Genomic DNA, 21,164 nt, shown 5'->3' with positions numbered 1-21,164 from the left:
GAAAGGTCTAGTATTTCATCAAGCATAGATGGCGGTCTGAACATGCAGTGCTGAAAGTTAGCAACACACCTAACACAGTTTGTAGCTTCCTGCAAACTAATTTCTGTATTCATTTATGCATACGATTTATTTAATTGGGATTTTTTTTTTTTATACTTTAGATTTTTTTTGTCATTCCAGAAAACAAAACAGACAACAAATGTTATTCATTACAAAGCCCTACTTTATTGCATTTAAAACAAAAAAACAAACAAAAAAAAAAAAACAAGCAATAGTGTTGCAAAACTGGCTCCAATAACTTCAACCAGGTTCTCAGTTAACTATGAACAATAATAAATATTTCTTTTAATTGTCTAAATTCCAAATTGTAATCACACGGTGAGGTTAACGTTAATTGGCAGTAACAAGCTAACTAGCTTAAGCTAATCATGTGACTTTAAACGCTAACTGGAGGCGTCCGTTTAGCGTATTTACGGTCGCAGAGAGAAAGGCAAAAAAAAGAAAATGTGTTCACTTTTCACGTGGAATACCTCTACGTTGAAATGCGGTGGGTGTTTCCTGTCCGCCACAGCCGCGTGTCAAGCTTTAAGTTCGCACAGTATTTTTTTTTAGCAGAAGTGATGCTTCCTCAGAGGAGGGCTGTAGTGAGGAGGCAGGACTTCACTTCCAAGTGACTCTCCAGGCTTGGCTTGCTTGCCATTGCTGAATTTTTCTGCTTACCGATGACTTCCTCTATCTCCGCTTGGATTTGGAGTGAGAAGTTTTGGCTTCCCGAAAATGTGTCCTGGGCAAATGTGGAGCATCCACCACCTGGAGCCGAGTACCCTAGACCGCGGCACATACTGTATGCTCTGCCTCTGGCTGTGGGAGTTTTACTGATAAGGCAGCTTTTTGAAAGGTAAACTAGACCGCTGTTTGTTTTTCTTTTTTGGTACAGCATTAGTTTCTTCTTCTTCTTCTTCTTCTTCTACATGTGGGAGCCTGCTCTGTGGGCTTATGTGGCAACCGTGCTTCATGCTGACAAAAGTTAAACAAAGCGACAAAAATGGGAAGTGGAACTGTAGAAGTTGCCACTCAGGGATGGCGATTGATAAGTTTCTATCTCTTTATCGATCTCTCAATCTATACAGAATACGCTGTTGTTGGTTTAGCTCTAATCTTTAGTTCAAGTGTGTCAGCATTCCTGTGAGCTGACACTTTAAGATGACTTCATTGACTTGAGATGTGTACTTTGCTCTTCAAAGGCATGGAGGGAACACAATATTAGCATCATTCTTTGTGCGACCACAGAAAGCAGGATGCTTACCGGTCTGGCAGGGTAGCTATTTAAAACCAGCTACCCTTTCTCGATCCCAATGCACATACTCCACGTTTTGGAGATTTCCCCCCCCAAGCAAACTAGGGGTTATGAACATGACCCTAACTTCCTTGTTTGGGATAAAGTGACCAATAAAGCAGAAAAACCAAAGCCCAGTAGACTGTTTTTATTTTTATTTTTTATTGCTACTCATTCACTCTTGTTGGAACATGCGCAAAGTATTCCAGATAGACGGGGTGCTATTAAGTTTACATGTCACAATAGGCTCTGGGTTTTAGCTAAACACTGGTTAGCTCAACCGAATAATCTTGTGACACACATCAGTGTTTTAGCCAGAGTTGTCCCTCCCATACAAAGTTTCCCACTCTCACATGACAGGTCATCATGCTCTGTTTAGACTAGGTGCTACATTCTCCAGGACTTCTTACGCAGCCCTGTGTCTCCCGTATAGCCTCTGCTACGCTCTTTCCCTCCCCTCAAGACAAACAGACTCATGTATGTCAGACACAACTCTTTGTGAGCAAACTGTGAAGCTTAGCAGTTCATGTGAGTTGATGAAGTCTTAAACTCTGACTGCCATTGACAAAATGTCTCTCTTAATATCTCCTGTCTTTGTCCCCGCCCTCTCTTTTTTGTCCCTCTGTCTGTGTGTACTCAGGCTAGTGGCCAAGCCCTGTGCCCACATACTTCAGATTCAGGCGGGAGTGCCTCGGCGAGCTCAGCCCAATGCTGTCCTGGAAAGGCTGTATCAGTCCAAAACGGTATATAGGCCCGTGTTTGTCCTGTAGTACATCACATGTTCCTGTGCACACTGCAGCGTGGTGTTATTGCCGTGGTACACACCGCCACAGGCCTAATGATATGTTCAGTAAATGCCACCGAAATACCTGTTGGTATCGTGGCTCAACAAGCACACTTTGGAAAAAACAAGTCATTTCATAGTTGGCCCATTTCGTCATTCTTAGTGTCCAGACACGAGGCAACTGGAGGAACTGTCCAAGCGGCTGGACTGGGATGAAAGAAAAATACAAAGATGGTTCCGTGTCCGTCGGACCCAAGACAGGCCCAGCATGGAGAAAAAGTTCTGCGAGAGCATGTAGGTCACCAAAGAGGTTCAACTTCACTTTTGTGTCATGTACACGACAGAAAATGAGTGCAGAATCAACAGCACTGCGGTGCAGAATGGTGTTTTAGGACCAAACAGTTTTCAGATGGCCTAGATACCTCGTGGGCCTTTTAATCTGAATGCATTCACACCACACATAGGAACTCTAAAGTGAGGTAACAGCCAGCCAACTGTTGAGAGATCAATCGAAATCTATTTCTAATTCCTTCAACATGTACACAGATCATTTGTAACATGAAAACCACTGACAGGTGAAGTGAATAACACAGACTGTGTGTGTGTGTGTGTGTGTGTGTATATGTGTATATATATATATAAAAAATTCTCGGTAATCCCATAAGTCTACTTCGTGCTACTCAGGAAATGCTTGAATTCTCACTATGAACACATGACGTTTGTATATGCAGCCTGAGAAAATATTTTCTAATTTTCTATGTCCATGTCTTTCTATCACTTCAGGTGGCGATTCAGCTTCTACCTGGTGATTTTTATCTATGCCATTTGCCATTTGTGGGTGGTAAGCTGAGCTACCAGACTGCATGCTTTTGTGCAACTGTATTATTGTAGAGCTCAAGTCGTGCTGTAAAACGTTGGCGTGTGATGAGAGGTGAACATCTGAAATGAATGAATATGAAACTAAACTCACTATGTGTCTGATCAATGTCTGTTAGTCGCCTTGGATGTGGGATACAAGACAGTGCTGGCATAACTACCCTCTTCAGGTGAATAGTTTTTGTTTTTGTTTCTTGATTCACTGCATAAGCATCATATTGCATACGACTGCTTTTATCTGTCCAGCACTTTAATGTTGGCTGGTTAGTCTGGCTACCTGTTTACTAAAGGTGTGTCTGCCCCCCCCCCCCCCCCCCCCCCCCTCCCCCCACAAAGCCTCTGAGTCCTGGACAGTACAATTACTATTTTGCTGAGCTGGCTTTCTATTGGTCCCTGATGTTGTCCCAGTTCACAGACATTAAACGTAAGGTGAGTGAACAACAACTTAACTGACACTGCTCTTTTAATAGTCTCACTTAAAGCTTAAAGCTGCAGTCTGCAGGATTTGTTGTTGTCATACATAAAGTCCTAATTTTTGACATTTTAAGAGTTTACATGATCTATCAGAACGCTTGAAGTTGAAAACGGTGACCTCCGTAGTCGCAAAATGCAAGAAATGCTTATTTTTTAACCGAAAAATAAAAAGTTATTCAACTTCCTGTCCCGCCCCATCAAAACACATGAGAACTCGTGCACGTCTACGTGCACGCCAGATGCGCGTACACGACTCCTCATTCATCAACTCACCTGTCATTTGCGATCATGGAAGACACAGTAAGTAGACTAGCCCGTAATGAAGTTCAATAGTCTAGATAAATAAGCGTGGGGACGAGCCTACCTTGTATCGCGCGTGCACAATCGGTGATTGACAGGCAGCAGAGCCCAGCTCGTAACCTGATTGGTTACCTTTTACCGGTCCGGTCGGCAATTTTGTAAACAAACCTGCTGGCTTTGGAGGGACCTAGCGGGACATATAGGGGACCTAGAGAACTCATTTTTTTTTTGTATTGGGGTATTTAATGTACTACTTTCAGAATCCCCGGACAGTTCCAGGCATTATGCTTGAAAAAGAGTTGCAGACTGCAGCTTTAATGCCTGTAGTGTCGGATCCTTTTTGCTTTTTTTCCACCTTTTGTTTTTGTTACATATCCATTTGTCTTAACTAACATATAAACGATGTCAACGAACGTTGTCACATCAGTTATCAGCACATAACAATGAGCCACGATGAAACGTCCTGGCAAAGTACGCCAGACAACAAAATGTGGGATTATGATGCCGCAGAGATGCAGTCTGAATACATACTTGGAATCATGTGAAAACATTTTTATTTAATTTTTTTTAAACATATTTCATTTAACATTTGAGCCTCTTTGGAAACATGCTTGTAAATGAAGGTGATGTACCTGAATACAAACTCCTCTGTCCCCTCTTCAACAACAACAAAAAAAAAAGTACCTCCTCTGAGACTTCAATTGCTAGTATTGCCCAGTATAGCTGAAATTACGTCGCATAGGCAATTGAGACCATTTTCCACCTGACGTTGGCTCACTAAGATATCCATCACTTTTGTGGTATGTGGTGCCCAATTCCTTTTTGAGCCGTTTCTTTCTTTTTGAACAACACTTACTTCTTTCCAAGGCAAATCCTGTCGGACTGCAGATGCGTTTCATTTGACTACGTCAGTTGCAGGTATTGATTGATTGTTAGGCTTTTTTGAGACATCTTTTTTTCATAAAATTGTGTGCAGTTCTTGGGCTGAATTGGCTGCAGAGCCCAGCATATTGATGAAGTGGAATGTGTTGAAGCGAAATTGCTCAAATGACTAAAAGTGGAATTACGTGGTTTAAAAAGATTCCGAAATCTTTTTCAATCAAAGCTCTCAGGCACTGGCTACCTTTTCTAAGAAGGCTTTGGAGGGCAGCTTGTAATTTGGCAAGACTACACCACTCTCATTGATGGCCAAGCAAAACCGGGGTGTCAGAAATTCAAATGGGACACGTTCTAATCACCGACAGCTACTTTAAAGGATCCCTGATTTTTAATTTACATGTTTACATCTGCTTTTTTTTTTTTTTTTATAAAAAAAAAAAAAAAAATTCAAATGAATATTTCCAAAAATGTTGATTTTTCTTTTTTTTAGGTGTATTTTCTTTGAGTAAATTATCTTTATCTGTGGTCACTTTTTCAAAATGGATCAAGAGGATTTTCATAAGAAGGTTACATATAATACATAAAGCCTTGCCTCTTAGCATCCCAGTCTTTACGGTCTTTTAGTGGTGGTAAGAAGAGTGTCTTCATTGATTTTTAGCTACAGTTGTTTGTGTGTGTGCATAGATATTTTGGAATTAACTTGAGCTTCCCATTTGCCCCCTCCACCTGTCTTTTTCTGTCATCTCCCTTCCTTTTGCTGATGACAGGATTTCGTCATCATGCTAGTCCACCACCTGGCCACTATATTCCTCATCACTTTCTCCTACGGCAACAACATGCTCAGAGTTGGCACCTTGGTCATGTGTGTGCATGACGCATCGGACATCTTTCTTGAGGTAAACAAATGTATGTTTATAAGTTTTCAACGGCCACTTACTGTATCTGTGCCAGAGGGCAAATATAAAGGGGGTGCAGAACAACCGCAGGAAACGTGAACATGGAAATGATTCAAAATTCTACTAAAATAGAAAAAAAAAAAAACGCAGATCAAATGAAAGTTACACTGATACGAAGTTAGTTGTAAATTGCGACATTGAGATTTTGGTTTGATATTTTACTGTTGTCAATCATTAATGTCTTTATTCACTCCAAGGCAGCCAAGTTGGCCAACTATGCCAAGTACCAAAGGCTATGTGACGGCCTGTTTGTGGTGTTCAGCATAAGCTTTTTCCTCACTCGACTTGTCATCTTTCCTTTCTGGTGAGAGTTTAACAACCTAGTGTTGACGACTTGTTACATATTCAAATATTGGGACACATTTTTACTGCGTACATTTCTGCTTTGTGTATGTGTTGCAGGATTATTTACAGCGTCATGTTTGAGAGCTGGGAGATCGTTGGGCCGTATCGGGCGTGGTGGGTCTTGAATGGGTTCCTGCTGGTTCTGCAAACTCTTCACATCATCTGGTTCTACCTCATTGCTCGGATTGCTATCAAAGCCATTTTCAAGGGAAAGGTGGGTCTGGTTTTTCTGGTCTATGCGTGAGCTACACTAATGGCATTTTCCTATTCGGAGTAGTATCTGTTACCAGTTTATCGGCTGGTTCACATCATTGGTTGCGACTGTAAAATTTTTGTGGTAAGGGTGCACACCACAAAAACTGAAAATCTCAATTTATTTATTTTTTTTTTTAGATTCAAGCAGGACTCATGACTCACCCGGTTATACAAAGGGTGAACGTGAGACTTTTTTTCACTAAAAACCTGCAAAAACGATATTCCCCTCATCTGCAACTGTAGGTTGTGTTTGGTGTTTATCTCTTAATGTCAGGATGTTTTATTTGGTTGTTTTAGCATGGTTAGCACAGTTGCAACCTCACAGAGCAGCTGACATCAATTTACTTTTGGTCTCGTTTTAACGATAAATGTCCCGTTTCCTTGTGCCGGTTAGCAAATCTGTGTTATGTGTGTTTTCTTTATAGGTGGCAAAAGATGACCGCAGTGACGTAGAGAGCAGCTCAGACGAGGACGTTTCCTCCAGTAACGGTAAAATCTCCAGTCAAACCCCAAAACTCAACGACCGCCGTCGCACTAGTGCCCTCAATGGAGAAACTCAACACCATTGACTTTTCTTTTCTGCTTTTTTTTTCACAATTATGCTGAGATGTTCAAATGAAGAGAGGACTTTGATACAGGAGAACTCCGTGTGTGGTGTACAGACTTAACAGTGCCTTATTGAGAGTTTACAATGTGAAGTTTACACCTGCTTTTTTTTTTTTTCAGGAGTAGACTGAAATGTTTGTTTGTGAGAATTGCTGCAATTGTAGAATTCTTTGCAATGCATGTAAATACTTTTTTTTTTTTTTTTTTTTTCCTCAATGGAAATGGGTAATAAATGTCACTGCTGTAAAACGCAGCATCTACTATTGAATGCATTCCACTTAAGTGTGCTGCTTTCTCTTGTGTGCTAATGATTCTAAATGGCAAACATCTGAAAGATTTCTTAATAAAAGACCAAAGCATCAACTCCACTGAAGATTGTAGTTGCTTTATTGTGTAATGAATGGTGAATTTTCATAGGGAAGAAGTGCTGCAGCAGCTGCTGCTTTTTATTCTTTTTTTTTTTTTAACTGTTTGGGATGCTGAATCCAAGGTTTCACAGCAGAACATAACGTTAAAAAAAAATCTGTGTTATTCAAGTGGTCCATAAGTTGTTTGAATGTTATGGCTTTTTTTTTTAAACCGGCAAATCAAATAAGGAATGCAGTCCTGTAACTGTGTGGGAGATGAATGGACTCCGGCCCTCCTCAGTACTCTATCTTATGAGACTCCTCCAAGATGGGGAAAACATCCTCACTGAAGTCATTGTACCTCAGACTGAAAGAGATGGAGACAAAAGCAGTAGTTGGATTCTTATCAAATGAGCTTTCCTGTATTTAAAAAGATTACGTCACCTGGCTAAAGACGGTTGAGAACTAAGTGAGTAACTCTTACACCAACTGCTCCATAATGTGGCTGTCCTTCACCGCTTGGCTAATTGCTGGGACGGAGGCGTCGGTCAGCGAGTTGTTTCTCATATCCAGCACCTTCAGAGTCTTGCTTGCTCTTATAGCAGCACAGACATCTTCAACACAGGCGTCCGTGAGCTCATTCATTTCAACACTACAACACACGGTAAGAAAACCGATTTCAATCGAGTGCAATGCAATGTGGCGGTTGTGTGGTATGAATTTTTTATTTTTACTTTCTTTGTGTGTACTCACTCCAGTTTCTCCAACAAGCAGCTTGGATGTGCAACAGCCTCCCATATGTGTTTAACCCCATGGTCTCCCACTTTATTGATACCCACATACAGGGACTTGAGTTGACAAGTTCCATTTTTCAACACTGAGCCCAGTTCCTTGAAGACTGCCGGAGTTAACTCGCATCGTATCAACCTGAAGGGTGGAGCAGAATATAAACCAATGCATATATCAGTATTTATCTTAATATTAGATTAGATTAAATCCCCCTTTATTGTCCCACAATGGAGAAATTCACATTGTTACAGCAGTTAGAAAGATTAAAAGAAAAAAAAAAAAAAAAAAACAATCGAACACACAACAGCGGGTAGTATCAGCAATAGCAGCAGTTGTACATGGAATTGCAGTGTAATATTTGAGAGAGATTGTACTTTGTCATCGAAAAGTCAATAGTCTGTTCTACTAATGCAGGTGACCTACATGAGCTGTTTTAAGGCACAGCCGGGACGACTCAGGCCTTGGCAGAGCAGCAGTCCCCCCTCCTGGCCCAACTCATTCAGTGACAGATCCATATCTAACAGAACACAGCTATCTGACATCAAGGCTTCCTTCAAATGGGAGCCGCTGGCGGCAGTCAGGTCGCAACAATACAACCTGAGATAAACAAAAGATAGTTATTCCTTTCATCTGATCATATCATGTCATACATGAGCGGGAAAGCACTGATTGCAATATTGATAACCATGAAACAGACTTACCTGAGAGTCTGCAGTCTGCAAAGTGGCTGTTGCAAGGCTTTGCACAAGGCCTCCATTCCACTGTCCCCAAGCTCATTATTGTTCAGGTTCAGTTTTCTCAATTTCAAGTGATCAGAACACAAAGCTGCTGCAAAAGCCCCCATGGATGCTGCAGTCAGGCGGCACCTTTGCATGCTTTCAATGAACAAATTCAGGTCATTCAGACTTGCGAGGCAGTGCATTAAAAAAAAATGAGTAGGTGAGACAAAATGCAAGAGTTTATATAATAAGAATAAATGCTTGGTTTAAATGCATACTAGAGTTCCTGTAGTCTGCAATGAGGACTGAGCATGGCCTTGCACAGCTTCGTGAAGCCAAGATCCCAGATGTCATCAAACCTGATTTCTAGGATGTTCAGCTGAGAAGTTTCTGAGGTCAGCACAGAGGCCAGGTCGTCACAGCACGCCCCCGTCACTCCGCATTCTTCGAAACTGAAAGCAAAATATCAAGAACGGAATGAAAAAAAAAAAAAAAGGCAATAAAAATAATAATAATAATCAGGTTATACTTACGTTAATCTGTCCAGCTTTCTGCCTTTGAGAGCAACGCAGAGAATTTTCAAATTTTCATCAAAGTATTCCATGTTGGCTAAATGAAGGTACGTGACGACCCCCGTGCTGAGAACTGAAGCCAGACGAGAGATGGCTTTCCTACTGAAGGAGTTCCGTGAAAACCTAGGGAACACAACATCATACTGAACACATCACGCAAATGATATCCATTTTCATGATTTTCAGATTTCTCTAAATCTGGCTTACGATATCTCTTTCGACCGACCCAAAGCTGCAGCCAGGATTTCTGTCTTCTCTTCTGTGAAATGCATGTTGTACAGACCCAACCTCTCCATTTCACCGAAGCACGTGAAAATATAATTTACAGCTACACAGTCCTGGAGGCTCGGGTTGTCGTGACCCATGCTTAGTTTCGCTGCAGGAACCGTGATCTCCTGTACCAAGCTCTCATTTTGGGCTTGATGCAGCAGATGGAAGCACCTGTAGTGCTTGTCCCTTTGGAGCCCCTTCAGTGTTTTCTTTGAGCTGCTTTTAAACCAGCATTTGTAGTCCCTGATCTGATCAGAGTTAAATATCCCCAGCAGGTTCTCCAGTGGTTTGCGTTGGACTGGCTCGGAGAGCCCGGACAAGAAGAAATCCAGGAATTTTGCTTTACCTTCGTGCTTTTTCAGCATCTCCTCCGCACTCTCGCACGTCAACTTGTCCATAAAGAAAGCCACGGCCAAAATAAACTCCTGCATCATTTGGGAGTGAAAGGAAAAGGTACGTGCGGCCGACTCCAGTTCACCAAATACTTGCAAAAGATCATTAACCGAGGTAAGAGGCTGTTGTGAGACATGGAAATCAATGTGCTCTTTGGCGCAGATTGAATGTTCGTCAAGAAAGCAGAGAGAGGCCATCCTGCAGAGGGCCAACACGAGTGCTCTGCTGTGGGCCCTACTCAGTGAGAGCGTCTGAATCAAGTGGACCAGAACATCAACAAACAGCTGAGTTACGGTTTCAGGAAGTTGTGCACCAGAATCGATAAGATGCTTGTAAATAGAACAAACTGTCCAACAAAATCTTGGAGAAGTACAAAAATCATAGAAGCCTAGAGTCCTTTCCATATGCAGGAGTGCTTTTTTGGCAGCATCGGGGTCAGTAAAGAAGCTGTTAGAGTAGGCCTTTCGCTGGGGCTTCAGAAAGCCCAACACCTCCACCTCTGTACCAGAGAAAAACTTCAGGTTTTCTGTCGGCCTGGTTGCCACCACCAAGGCAGCTCCTCTCAGCAGGGATCCTTGGAGCAGACTGGTCACTAAACAGGACACTGAGGCCGCTTGACTCGGGTCAGAGCAAAGGGCGTGGATGGAGGGGTCCAGGCTGTGCTGGTACTGATCCAGACCATCAAATACAAACAACACATCCTCAGGCTTCTCTATAACCAGAGGAATGGCCTCTGGAGTGATTTGATGATGATTGTGTTGGATGAAAGTCTTCAAAGTGAGAGCACCTTCAAGTGAATTTAGCTCCCTGAACTTGAAGTGGAAAACGTGCGAAAAGTTTTGCAGATGCACTTCTGTTGCCCAGTCGGTCACAAGCTTCTGCAGAGCAGTGCTTTTACCCGATCCTTCTGGACCTATGAGCGCAACGTTTCTCTTTTCACTAGACAGAGCAGTGGAGATGGCATGATCAAGAGTGGGAAAGTCGTAATCCGGAGTTTCAGTGGTTAGTGCAGGGATGTACTTGTCACTGTTAATGACGCTGGCAGGCAGCTCTCCACTTAGAAGGGTCGGTGTACCCTTTGATTTCCGGATGTGAGTCAGCACAGCTTCTTTGTCCATTGCGCTAAAAACTGAGAAAGATAAATAAGTTGTAATACATGGTTTTAAAAAAAAAAAGAATTTGACAAAGCAGGCAACATTCAGTGCGTGTCTGCACACGATAAGAAACTGTACTTACATGCACTAAGAACTGTTAAGATCTTTGCAAGAGAACAATGCACATTGTCATTTTCAGAACAAGTTAAAACTTAAGTTACCTTGGAATGCAGCGTTAATGGAAATCAAGCAAACTTGTCGCAAAAACAATAAAAGTATCTTCAGAGATTAGATAGATTTCTGTGTAAAAAAGGAAGGTTGCGCCCACACTGGGAATGCAGCAGCAACACCATCAAACTATGAGGAACCTAAAACAGGAAGTATGTGTTTGGATTCATAACCCTGAACTTTGTCTTACAGACAAGGGCGTACTGCAAGCACACATAATCCCTCCCTTAACAGTAAGGAGAAAAAAAAAGTGACTCAAAGTAGGTCTGTTTACAGTGACTGAAAATAAGTATTTGATGAAGAAATGCCATTTTAAGATGTATTTTCTCATCCACTGCATTGAACAGCTTTCTTTCTTTAACCTGTTATGGCCATAATGTCTGAAACAGGAGCCTAAAAAAAGAAGAAAATGTTAAATGAACCTGTATACTTCTGTAATATAACCCGTAATAAGTGATGCTTATTTCATAAAAGGCTTTAACTTTGGGTCCCAGTTATCTACTAGGGCAGTTTTTTAATTATTAAAGCAAGAGAATTTTTTATAAAAACTCTTTGTTGTATCCCAACGGACAAGCCCATACGTGACAGAAGTTAGCTTGCTAGTTGGTCAACTTTATTCCCACAGAGGAAACGCTTGTTTTAGTGATCTGTGGTCACAAAACTTAATTTCAGGACGGCGTGGTCGTAGTTAACCACGTATAACTTTTACAGTGGGTGCTGGAGAAACTGTATTCTGTTTGCAATTCAAGAGAGGAGTAGGTCAAACAGGCGGCTACTGGTAAACGTGTCTGGCAGTGTCAACTTTAGTAATTTGTTGTAAGTTATCTTGCTAAAGGAAAACGGGCATATCACATTCGCCACTTTATGTGTGTGCCAACACAGAAGGTGGTGGCCGGTAATGTGCCTTGTGAGCTGGTTGCACAAGAACATGGCGGCGGGGGGACGGGGTGATATTTGTGTGTCTGTGTCGTGAAGCAGCCTTGAAAGCTGAAAATGTATTTTCTTTTATAAAGACAAAACGAAGCAAAGAGGCTGCGGGGCAGGATATCTCAAAAAGCATTCCGAAAGTACATTCAAAATAAAAAAAAAACTGAGTCCACAAGCACAATTAATAGATTGGGCATGGCAGGCTGAAGGGAAAAAACATATCTATGGAAAAAAAAACCAGCAGCAATAAACCACGAAAGTACGGGTAGCAGCAGGCTTCAACCCGGTTAGCAGAAATACTCAAAGGGAAAACGCCGTTTCAAAGTAAAACAGGAAACTAACCAAACCACAGAAAGAAGCAGACTTAAAGGACACAATACAGACAAGCAAACAACAAATCACTGATCATGAGAGTATAAACTACTAGCTATTGAAACAGTGGTAATGCAAAAAATATTTGCTCGAGGAATTTCAGTTAATCAAAAAAATGTGGGATCAACCCTACCTACAACCAGTGCAGCCACGCATGACCAATTCACCTGGAGGGGTCCATTTTGTATCGCAAATACTGTTGGCGAATTGTGGGTTTTGTTGCAAACCGAAGTTGTTTTTCAGTAGTTAGCGAAAACCCTTCCATCAGATCGCTGTCTGCTTTAAATCAAAGATGAAATCACTATGCTTTCACATTTTCGGGAAATATCAATGCTGTGATTGCAGCTGCTGTTGGAAAGCTTTATTTTAAAGCTGAAGAGGAAGCGGTGAGGCTGAGGAGCCGGCTAATGGCATACCTGTCAGCTTTTGTCAACTCCTCTGGCATTTTCGCTTGACCTGCACTGTTTTCTGGGATAACAAGCTGTCTGAAGTCTACACATGTAATACATCCATGAGTCTACACAAGTCACCACAGAAGCATACTCGATCAAATGGGCGGAGCAAGTACACATCCGGGAATGTGGAGTGTATGCGTACTTTGAATTGGAACAGTACATGGTCCTTTCGTGATGACGTTTCAGAAGTACACGAGAGCACAAGTACAGACAAGTACGCATATTGACAAACGAAACGCCCATAGTTGGAATTATATTTATTTTTTTTAAAAGGGGAAAAAGTCGAAGCTGACATTTAGCAGCCTTTTTTGTAGTTCTACCACAATGCAACATTCTTTAAATGGACAGTCAATCTAGTTCTATTTCTATTTGACATATGCCACAAAAAAGTACGTCTAATTGTCTAATCCTCTGCATTTCTGAGTATTGTGAAGGAAAGTGTTTTTTTTTATCTAATAAATCAGCAGTGTGCTGGTTGCACGCTCAACTGTGCCTCGCAAAGCAGATGTGGCACAAAAGCATGGAAACAAACTGAGCCAAGATTTCAGGTGGCAGGTTTCTCCGACTAGCAATAGACCAACACAAAAAAATCCAGCTTTTAAAGCCTGTTTAAAGAAAGACAAATGATGTTTGCGGCTGTTGTTTAAAGATTTATTTCCACCAAAGGGAGTGGTTATTTATGTGACACAAGTAGAAGGGATACACACACACAGACACACCCACACACACGTGGTTTATTTGTGCAGTTGGCTTTTCCAGTAACAAGTTCCTAAGAGATTAATGTAATGGCTGCATTCAAAGGCCAGGGTGACCCAGCCAGAGTGAATACTGCAGCGTGTTTTCGGCTTTAGCTGTATGATCTGTCTTGGGTCTCCACTGTCTTGATGAGGATTGGGCCTGACCTCCTCCGCTGGTGGCTGTCAACCATGGTGGCTGTTAGGACAAGGGGAGGACACTGTACAATGAATTAAACGCACCACGGTCAGGATAGGGGATGCCACTGATTTTGCATTGTGAAATACTCACTTTGGGTGGGCACTGTTTGGATGTTGACAATAGACTGCTGTCCAATTCTGTCAATGAGAAAGCATACAGTGAATAGAAGATGCGTAAAAAAAAATCTGACAATGCTTTGTGGTTGAGACTGAAGGTCCCACAGAGAACAGTTACAGTTTATGTGAGTGTATTTCTTAATGGCTGAGTTGAGCCACAATTCAATTAATTTCATTGCACCCGAACCACAGCGAAACTGAGTGATTGACCCAAAAGTATCTCTGATGCTGTGGACTTGGACTCGAAATGTACAGGACATTTCCCGGCTTCTAACTTTCTCTGTGGGATATAAACATATCACACGTGAAAGTGTAGTTGAACTCACCGTGGAGACGTTTTTTAAGAATTTAGCCAGGTGACACTGACTTTTTTTTTTCTTTAAAGCAAAGCAACAGTCTGGGAATCCTTAAGCGACTACAAGTCATCACAATTTCAGACACTTTTAGCTCTCTGACGAAAGGAACAAAAAGACACGCGTGAATGAAAGCGGTTTGATTGGGATTTCAGCCGCTTGAATTTAATCTTTGGCTTTTTTTTTTTTACAAAGAGATGGAATCCTCGACCTCGGCTATCTGAGTCCAGTTGAGAGTGTACATGCAGGAGTGATACGGTCTGCATTATCTGGGTGTGTTATTCTGGGTTTGAGAAGCTCAGTTTTGTCCGTTTTTTTTTTTTTTTTTTTTAAATCAGACAAACGCATCGATTCGTTTTTTTTCTAGTGACGTGTAAACATGCTTACTGTCTCACTTTGTGCCTGTTGGGTTGAAAACACTGAAGCCTGTGACCTCCATCACAAGGGAGCAGTAATGAGCACATTTTGATTCAAAGCAGTGTAGTGAGGTGGAGTGGGTTTGCTTTGACAAGGCACACTAAGCTTAGAATTTTCTAAATTGGATCAGTTTGGGAAAAAAAAAAAAACCACTTGCTCTGAAGGGCCTGATTGAAGGTTAAGTATCTCATGGTTATGTTTCCTGATCTATCGTTGACATGTCTCTAAGCAAAATGCCATGAGGCTGATCTGCTTTGCGTGTGAGGTTTTGACCATAAAAAAAGTCATTCAAATGTGTGTGTGTTTTTTCTTTTTTAAACCATCCCCCTACGATTGAGTGGCGACCTTTCCAGGGTGTAGCCAGCTGGCATAGACTCAAGCCTCCCAACAACCCCAAATTTAATTAAGCGGGTATAAACAATGGAAGGATGGATGGCTTTTTATCCCGTTTTAACACATTCAGACTTGTGTCGCCGTGCAGCTATGGGAACTGCGGTACCCACACATTGCATCGGGTCTCGATGGGTTAAAAGCGGTGAGAATGTTAAAAGCTCAAGCCCCTCAGTTCAAGCCCCTCAAATACTGTGCACACAAGTAATTATTTTGTTTGCTCAAGTCATTATCCTGTGATGACATTCATTCCTTCAGTTTGACAGTAACTCTTGTGCATGAGATTTAAAAAAAGAAAAAAGACAAAGAAATTGTCAATGGCTCTTCAGGAACTCCGGCAATTGTTGATTATCCTGAAGCAAGATAGATTAAATTGTCTAAGAGTTGTAACCTAGCCGGAGATCTGCCAGTGCGGCTCACCTTTCTTCCTCTCCCTCCAGCAGCTTCTTGTAGGTGGATATCTCTATGTCGAGGGCCAGCTTGACATTCATGAGCTCCTGGTACTCTCTGAGCTGCCATGCCATTTTCTGCTTGGCCTGATGCAGAGCCTTCTCCAGCTCCTTGATGCGGCACTTGCCATCTGTCACCGCTTGTTCCCCACGTGCTTCCACCTCAGTGATGACACCCTCAATGCTGGCAACCTGCACGGAAATGAAATTCCATGGAAATCTGAGCTCTTCAGTCATAACTTTTCAGTGGAAGTCAATTATCCTTGACAGTGTGACTGGTATGTGATAATTAGAGGTCTAATTATCATGAATTGTAAAGATACAGTTCACTTGAATCCGTAAAACTGTTTTTTTAGTTACCGTCACCTTTGTAGTCCTCATTTCTACTTTCTGTTTAAGGTTCAAGAATGCAACATCCGACGTGTGGCCTTTGGATTAGTTTAGATGCACTTATACAACAAACTGTAAGCCCTCTACCTTTGTCTTTGAATAAATCGGAAACCTTAAACTCACTTGTGTCTTTGCAGCATCAATCTCACGCTGTAGACGGTTGATCATTCGCTTGAGCTCAGCTATTTCCCCCTTGGTGTTATGCAGCTCACTGTCATACTGGTTTACCTCAGCCGCCATCTGGTTGAACTGGTGCCGATTAGGATAGGATCAAACAGGAGAACAAAGAGGAGAAAACAGAAATTATCAGGCTCGTCATAGCAAGTTCTGGTTAAAAAGATCAGGCTCATCTTGTAGATTACCCTTTATTTCTCCCAACTTTTGAACAGAAACTGGTTTTACTCATTGGTTTGTTACACAAAGGTATGCGAGCATCGGCGAAACAAATCAACAGCAATCCCCAAAGCAGTTTGGTCAATGCTGGACCTACCCGTCAACATGCAGCATAATGTTGCTCTATTACTTAAGGGTGGGTGTTGCACTGATATGCATGTCCATAATTACCAGAACCCGACATTCCACCTTCCAGATGGAAAGCAGCTCACATGCATTACTTGCCTACATGGCATTTACCTCTTTGTTTAGACCCAGGGTCATCTATTCCTCACCTTGCTCTTGTACCAGCCTTCAGCCTCTTCGCGGCTGCGGGCAGCAATGTCCTCATACTGAGCCCTAACGTCAGACACAATCTGATCCATGTTCAGCCCACGGGAGTTGTCCATCTCCACCACCACACTGGTGTCCTTCAGGCTCTCCTGCAGCTCGCGCATCTCCTTTTTTATAACAACACAAAAGGAACCGTAAGAGGAGAAAATCCAGACCACAGCAGATTTTGAGAAGATTAACAAGGAGGCGTTATGTACCATATCATACAGATTCTTTAGGAAGTTAAATTCATCTGTGAGAGCACACAGCCTTTCGTTTAGATCCACATTTGACATGTATCCTGCATCCAAATCCTGGGGGCAAAAAGAAAAATAAAAAAGTTTTTCTCAGCGCTGACATTTTTTTGCTCAAACCTTTTGGTAAGAATCATTTCATGACAACGGACTCAATAGACAACTATGTTCCATAGCAGCTAAATTAGAGAAAACTGATTTAAAGTTGCAAATGAAACAAGAATTTTCTTTATGATTGTTTACCTTTTTGAGCATGACAAACTCATTCTCTGCATCAGTCTTTTTGTTGACCTCTGCCTCATACCTGAAACAGCCACACATATCACATTACTCATGCAGATCTTATCGTTGAGCGCTTTCTTATTGCATGCCAAAAAAAAAAAAAATCATCTTCGGTTCAGATGCAAATTTCTCACTTGGTCTTGTAGTCATCCACTTGTTTGTGCATTTCACTGTTTTCTGCCCGAAGTCTCTGTTTGCCATTGCTGATAACTTCCAGTTGCTTTTGCAGGTTGGCAATGTAGGCCTTCAGCATGGGCTCAATGTTGGAGGAAGCAGAAGTCTGTCTTTGCAGCAGTTTCCACTTAGTTTCCAGCATTTTGTTCTCCTTCTCCAGGTGTTGCACCTTAAACACAAGTACAAAGTACTCTGAGCTTTAAACAATGGTTCAAAGGCCTGCGTTGTGGCCTATTTCGTACAACCAGGACTATCCATGTCATATACATTCATCACTTCCACTTGTCAAACATAAATTTGAGTGAAATTTCTTTTTACCTTATCAATGAATGAGACAAAGCGGTTGTTCAGACTCTTGATCTGGTCTTTCTCCTTTGTGCGAACAGCTTGGACAGTGGGGTCGATGTCTATCTTCAGCGGAGTGAGAAGGCTTTTGTTGACGGTTACAGCCGTAATGGGAGCCCCAGAATTAGGGGTGCTGATTCTGGGGATGGAGTAGGATCCCAAGGACATGCTGCTGAAGCCCCCAGAGGATGCATAAAGGCCAGGGCGGGTGCTGCGGTTGCGCCTAAGACTCATTGTGGTGCTGTCTGAAGATCTCACTGCTGGAGAAGAGTGTTCAGGTGGTGGGGGTGTTGTTCTGTGTAAGTCTTATCTGTTTTTGGCGACTTTATAAGGCAGAACAGGGAGTGGCATGATAGGGAAGTTATGTGAATGTGGGTTAACCGGTCTGACGCATGCCACTTGTTCTCCCACCTACCCCTCTGAAAAGATGCATTCTTTCAGTTGTCATGCAGTTCTCATCTTGCACTACACATCAAGGTGTACTTGTTTTTTCTTTTTACACACATGAGAAACGCCCTTTAATCAGGGCCAAATTCATCTTGTGGCTTTGTTGTGTCGAGTCACATTCCAAGCTCAGGATGTTTCCCATATTGCCGGCGATAGTTTTGTTGTTTTGTCTATCACTATTTGTTTTGAAAGTTATCAATTATTCGAGATGCTTGTCCCATTTAATTTCTCACATTTAACGTTATTATGAAGAGAGACCTATTACCCCAGCGAAAATGTGTAAAACTTTGTCAGACGTTTAGCAACTAACTGAATAATCTTGGCCATGTTTTTTATGTAAGTTTTGATTCCTTCCATTGTGGAGGTTGAAAAAGTCTCCTTAATGGCCAATCAATTGGATATGATGTCTGATTTATTGAGTTCTTGTCAGGTTTCTGTCAAGACGGTGAGGATGGGAAGGGAGGACACGGATGCGGACTTCAAAAGTAAAGGTTGGTTTATTAAAAAAAGCAAACAAAAGGCGCGGCAGAGCCGGATTCAAAAAACACAGTTGTGAAAAACAAAACAAAAGACTGGGCATGGCATGGAATGGAATAAATAATTACTTAACTTGGAAGGGGGGACGAAGAACATGGGGTAGAACGGGACTCTTGGCAGGTAAGCAGGCAGGTCGGGTAGGTAGACAAACAAAGATCCAGCCACAAGACAGGGGAAACTGCAAACTAAATAGGGAGTGAGTGATTAAGTGAGTGGGTGCAACTGGTGGGGAATGAACAGGTGAGGGGAATGAACTAATTAACTGAGTGAGGGAAGTGAGGGGAAAAGCAATGGCAAAACCTAACACATGACATGACTAAAAACCAAAATGTAATCTAAAACATGATAACTAAAAACAATAGTCCCATGGCGTGACAGTTCTTGTCTATAAATGGTAATACAGGTGTTCATTTTTCTCCTAAAAGTCTGTAATGGCAGAACCAGTAAAGACTCAATTGCAAGGATCAAGTCTATTATGGAGGTTTAGAGATCAGGGATCCACACATGCACCGCCTCCTAACTAATCACTTCTTTTAGTAAATGATCAAGTAAAATAGATAGATAGACCGTATGTTGACACTGAGAATCTCTGTCCAACTTTGAATGTTTGACTTTAAATCAGATGCAGAAAGATGCGTCACCCAAAGTGAATGCCTATGTAGCCTGAAATGGAGACTCATTACTTAAAAAACCTATTCCTGGCTGACTTTTGACGATTTGGAACTAACAGTTACTTTTAATATTCAAAATCATCACTGAAATACTAAAGATTTCCAAGCCTTTGTCTCATATATTTTGCTATGTTTAGATTTGCAAAATTGGTTGAGATGATATTTGTGGGTTCATATTCATATCCACATACATCTTATGGTGTTTTAAAGATTTATAGAAAATAGCCACACCTCTATAACCCATTTGTTAAGCATTGCAGAGCCTGAAAGAGAGAAAATAAAGTCAGACATATGCAAAAAAGCTCACTGACTGATTTGAATTGCTTTAATTTGTTTATTTTGCCTAGCACAAGGAGCATTTAGAGCAGCCGGTATCAAATCTTGATGAGATAAGACTGCAAAATTCTCACATACTTTAAGATTTCACCTGCATTGCATTGTCTGCATTCCCCTTTTTTGTCTCACGTCATCTATGCTTCCTGTTTTGGCTGCCATCAGCCTGATGGAATTATTGAATGGGGCTGGTCACTTGTAGCCAACACCCATTTGGCATGAGAGTCCACGCATCCAGAGTCTGAAAATCTGGGTTGACTTCCTGTGTTGATCAAGATCTCCAGCTTAGGAAGTTTAGTGAAGCCAGATCACCTAAAGATACTTAGAAAATGTTGAACCTGCTTTGTAGTGCACCCCTGAGGGTGCAAAAACCAGAAAAAAAGTCTCAAACTTCAAAGATAGGGGTTTAACAAGCAAATATTTGAAATCCAAGAGAAATGATCAATGTCACTGGCAAGACAAAACCAGGAATAAACTTACAGAAAAATGACAGCAAAACTATGAAAACAACACCGAAGGAAACCAGGCTAAAAAGCTTGTACAACAAACAGTCTGGCAAAGAATGACTGAGCCAGAGGAATTTATATGCAAAGTGAGAGATGACATACAAAACCAGGCATTTAAAGGCAGGAAAAGAACAAAGACTGGAAATAAGTTGGCAAAGGTGAGTACAAACACAGGATATACAAAATAAAAACAGATAGTTACATGAGAATCCTCACAGGGCCGGAGATTATATTGTGAACGCAATGAGCAGTCATCACCAAAGAAGTGCAGTGAACCAGCAAGTAAGGTGGCCTTGTGAAGCAAAAACACACCGACAAGCAGAAGAAAATATTGGAAAACAGAGCAGAATTGGACAAAACATCACAATAAAACAGAAAACAACACCCTGACAAAAATAGGTCAAAATTTCAGGAAATACAAAAAAAAAAAGGAAACATAATGTTAAAGAAATCTAAAATGTTGTTTCTGAAATGTTACATATTCTGTGTAGTTGCGATGATGTGTCTGTTGAACTCTTACACATCTCTAGTCTCTTAAATGTTTTGGATACCATTGCTCCTGTCAAGGTTAGAATAGTTAAAAGTAGGCAAAGGGCACCATTGAGAAAAGAAGAGTCGGTCATGGCAGAGAGTTGCCCACTAGATTTCTAAAGTCTGTGCTGAGCAGTTTGTTACTACAACTCACTCATCTATTTAACATGTAACTCCAGACTGGAACATTTCCAAAGGCCTTACAAACTGCTGTCATTAAGCCTCTTCTAAAGAAGAGCGATCTTGATGCCACAGTACTGAACAACTACCGGCCCATATCAAACCTGCCATTCTTAGGCAAAGTCCTTGAAAAATTATTACACCAACAGCTTACTGACCTTCTCCTATCTA

At 41.6% G+C, this 21,164-nt stretch overlaps 3 protein-coding genes across 6 annotated transcripts; 1 reads left to right on the top strand and 2 right to left on the bottom strand.

Annotated features, from left to right (window-relative positions):
• Positions 1-522: 522 nt before the first annotated feature.
• LOC142389729 (ceramide synthase 5-like) lies at positions 523-7,179 on the top strand. Its single transcript, XM_075474736.1, has 10 exons — positions 523-898; positions 1,977-2,079; positions 2,284-2,414; positions 2,904-2,961; positions 3,116-3,166; positions 3,333-3,425; positions 5,417-5,545; positions 5,803-5,909; positions 6,008-6,164; positions 6,631-7,179. Exons 1-10 carry the CDS (start codon positions 723-725, stop codon positions 6,772-6,774), a joined length of 1,149 nt encoding a protein of 382 aa, XP_075330851.1. The 5' UTR covers positions 523-722; the 3' UTR covers positions 6,775-7,179.
• On the bottom strand, positions 7,042-13,068 carry LOC142389726 (NACHT, LRR and PYD domains-containing protein 3). Of its 3 annotated transcripts, none has more exons than XM_075474731.1 (9): positions 12,939-13,068; positions 9,446-11,030; positions 9,200-9,361; positions 8,945-9,118; positions 8,649-8,822; positions 8,371-8,544; positions 7,912-8,085; positions 7,643-7,810; positions 7,042-7,525 (listed from the first exon to the last, which is right to left on the bottom strand). In XM_075474731.1, exons 2-9 carry the CDS (start codon positions 11,017-11,019, stop codon positions 7,456-7,458), a joined length of 2,670 nt encoding a protein of 889 aa, XP_075330846.1. In that variant the 5' UTR covers positions 11,020-11,030; positions 12,939-13,068; the 3' UTR covers positions 7,042-7,455. The 3 variants fall into 3 exon arrangements, with proteins under 3 accessions (XP_075330846.1, XP_075330845.1, XP_075330844.1); XM_075474730.1 differs by lacking the exon at positions 12,939-13,068 and adding an exon at positions 12,656-12,894; XM_075474729.1 differs by lacking the exon at positions 12,939-13,068 and adding an exon at positions 11,217-11,384.
• A 546-nt stretch (positions 13,069-13,614) lies between these two features.
• Positions 13,615-18,109, bottom strand: LOC142389727 (keratin, type II cytoskeletal 8-like). Of its 2 annotated transcripts, none has more exons than XM_075474733.1 (9): positions 17,762-18,109; positions 17,404-17,612; positions 17,231-17,291; positions 16,952-17,047; positions 16,697-16,861; positions 16,152-16,277; positions 15,610-15,830; positions 14,004-14,050; positions 13,615-13,932 (listed from the first exon to the last, which is right to left on the bottom strand). In XM_075474733.1, exons 1-9 carry the CDS (start codon positions 18,020-18,022, stop codon positions 13,898-13,900), a joined length of 1,221 nt encoding a protein of 406 aa, XP_075330848.1. In that variant the 5' UTR covers positions 18,023-18,109; the 3' UTR covers positions 13,615-13,897. The 2 variants fall into 2 exon arrangements, with proteins under 2 accessions (XP_075330848.1, XP_075330847.1); XM_075474732.1 differs by having other exon boundaries at positions 13,615-13,910; positions 17,762-18,107.
• Positions 18,110-21,164: the final 3,055 nt, after the last annotated feature.

The sequence above is a fragment of the Odontesthes bonariensis genome, chromosome 10 (assembly GCF_027942865.1).
Source record: "Odontesthes bonariensis isolate fOdoBon6 chromosome 10, fOdoBon6.hap1, whole genome shotgun sequence".
NCBI lineage: Eukaryota > Metazoa > Chordata > Actinopteri > Atheriniformes > Atherinopsidae > Odontesthes > Odontesthes bonariensis.
This window is presented reverse-complemented; position numbering and strand designations above follow the sequence as displayed.

What these genes read in the sequence shown, in the direction of transcription:
- LOC142389726 (XM_075474731.1), bottom strand. Translation starts at nt 11,019, where the DNA reads ATGGACAAAGAAGCTGTGCTGACTCACATCCGGAAATCAAAGGGTACA. An exon ending in AGAAAGCTGGACAGATTAAC is followed by an intron (nt 9,119 to 9,199) that starts GTAAGTATAACC and finishes TTTTGCTTTCAG; the next exon opens with TTTCGAAGAATGCGGAGTGA. An exon ending in TGCAGACTACAGGAACTCTA is followed by an intron (nt 8,823 to 8,944) that starts GTATGCATTTAA and finishes GTTCATTGAAAG; the next exon opens with CATGCAAAGGTGCCGCCTGA.
- LOC142389727 (XM_075474732.1), bottom strand. Translation starts at nt 18,022, where the DNA reads ATGAGTCTTAGGCGCAACCGCAGCACCCGCCCTGGCCTTTATGCATCC. An exon ending in TAAAGAATCTGTATGATATG is followed by an intron (nt 16,862 to 16,951) that starts GTACATAACGCC and finishes GTTATAAAAAAG; the next exon opens with GAGATGCGCGAGCTGCAGGA. An exon ending in TTGATGCTGCAAAGACACAA is followed by an intron (nt 15,831 to 16,151) that starts GTGAGTTTAAGG and finishes ATTTCCGTGCAG; the next exon opens with GTTGCCAGCATTGAGGGTGT.
- LOC142389729 (XM_075474736.1), top strand. Translation starts at nt 723, where the DNA reads ATGACTTCCTCTATCTCCGCTTGGATTTGGAGTGAGAAGTTTTGGCTT. An exon ending in CCATTTGCCATTTGTGGGTG is followed by an intron (nt 2,962 to 3,115) that starts GTAAGCTGAGCT and finishes AATGTCTGTTAG; the next exon opens with TCGCCTTGGATGTGGGATAC. An exon ending in AAGCCATTTTCAAGGGAAAG is followed by an intron (nt 6,165 to 6,630) that starts GTGGGTCTGGTT and finishes TTTTCTTTATAG; the next exon opens with GTGGCAAAAGATGACCGCAG.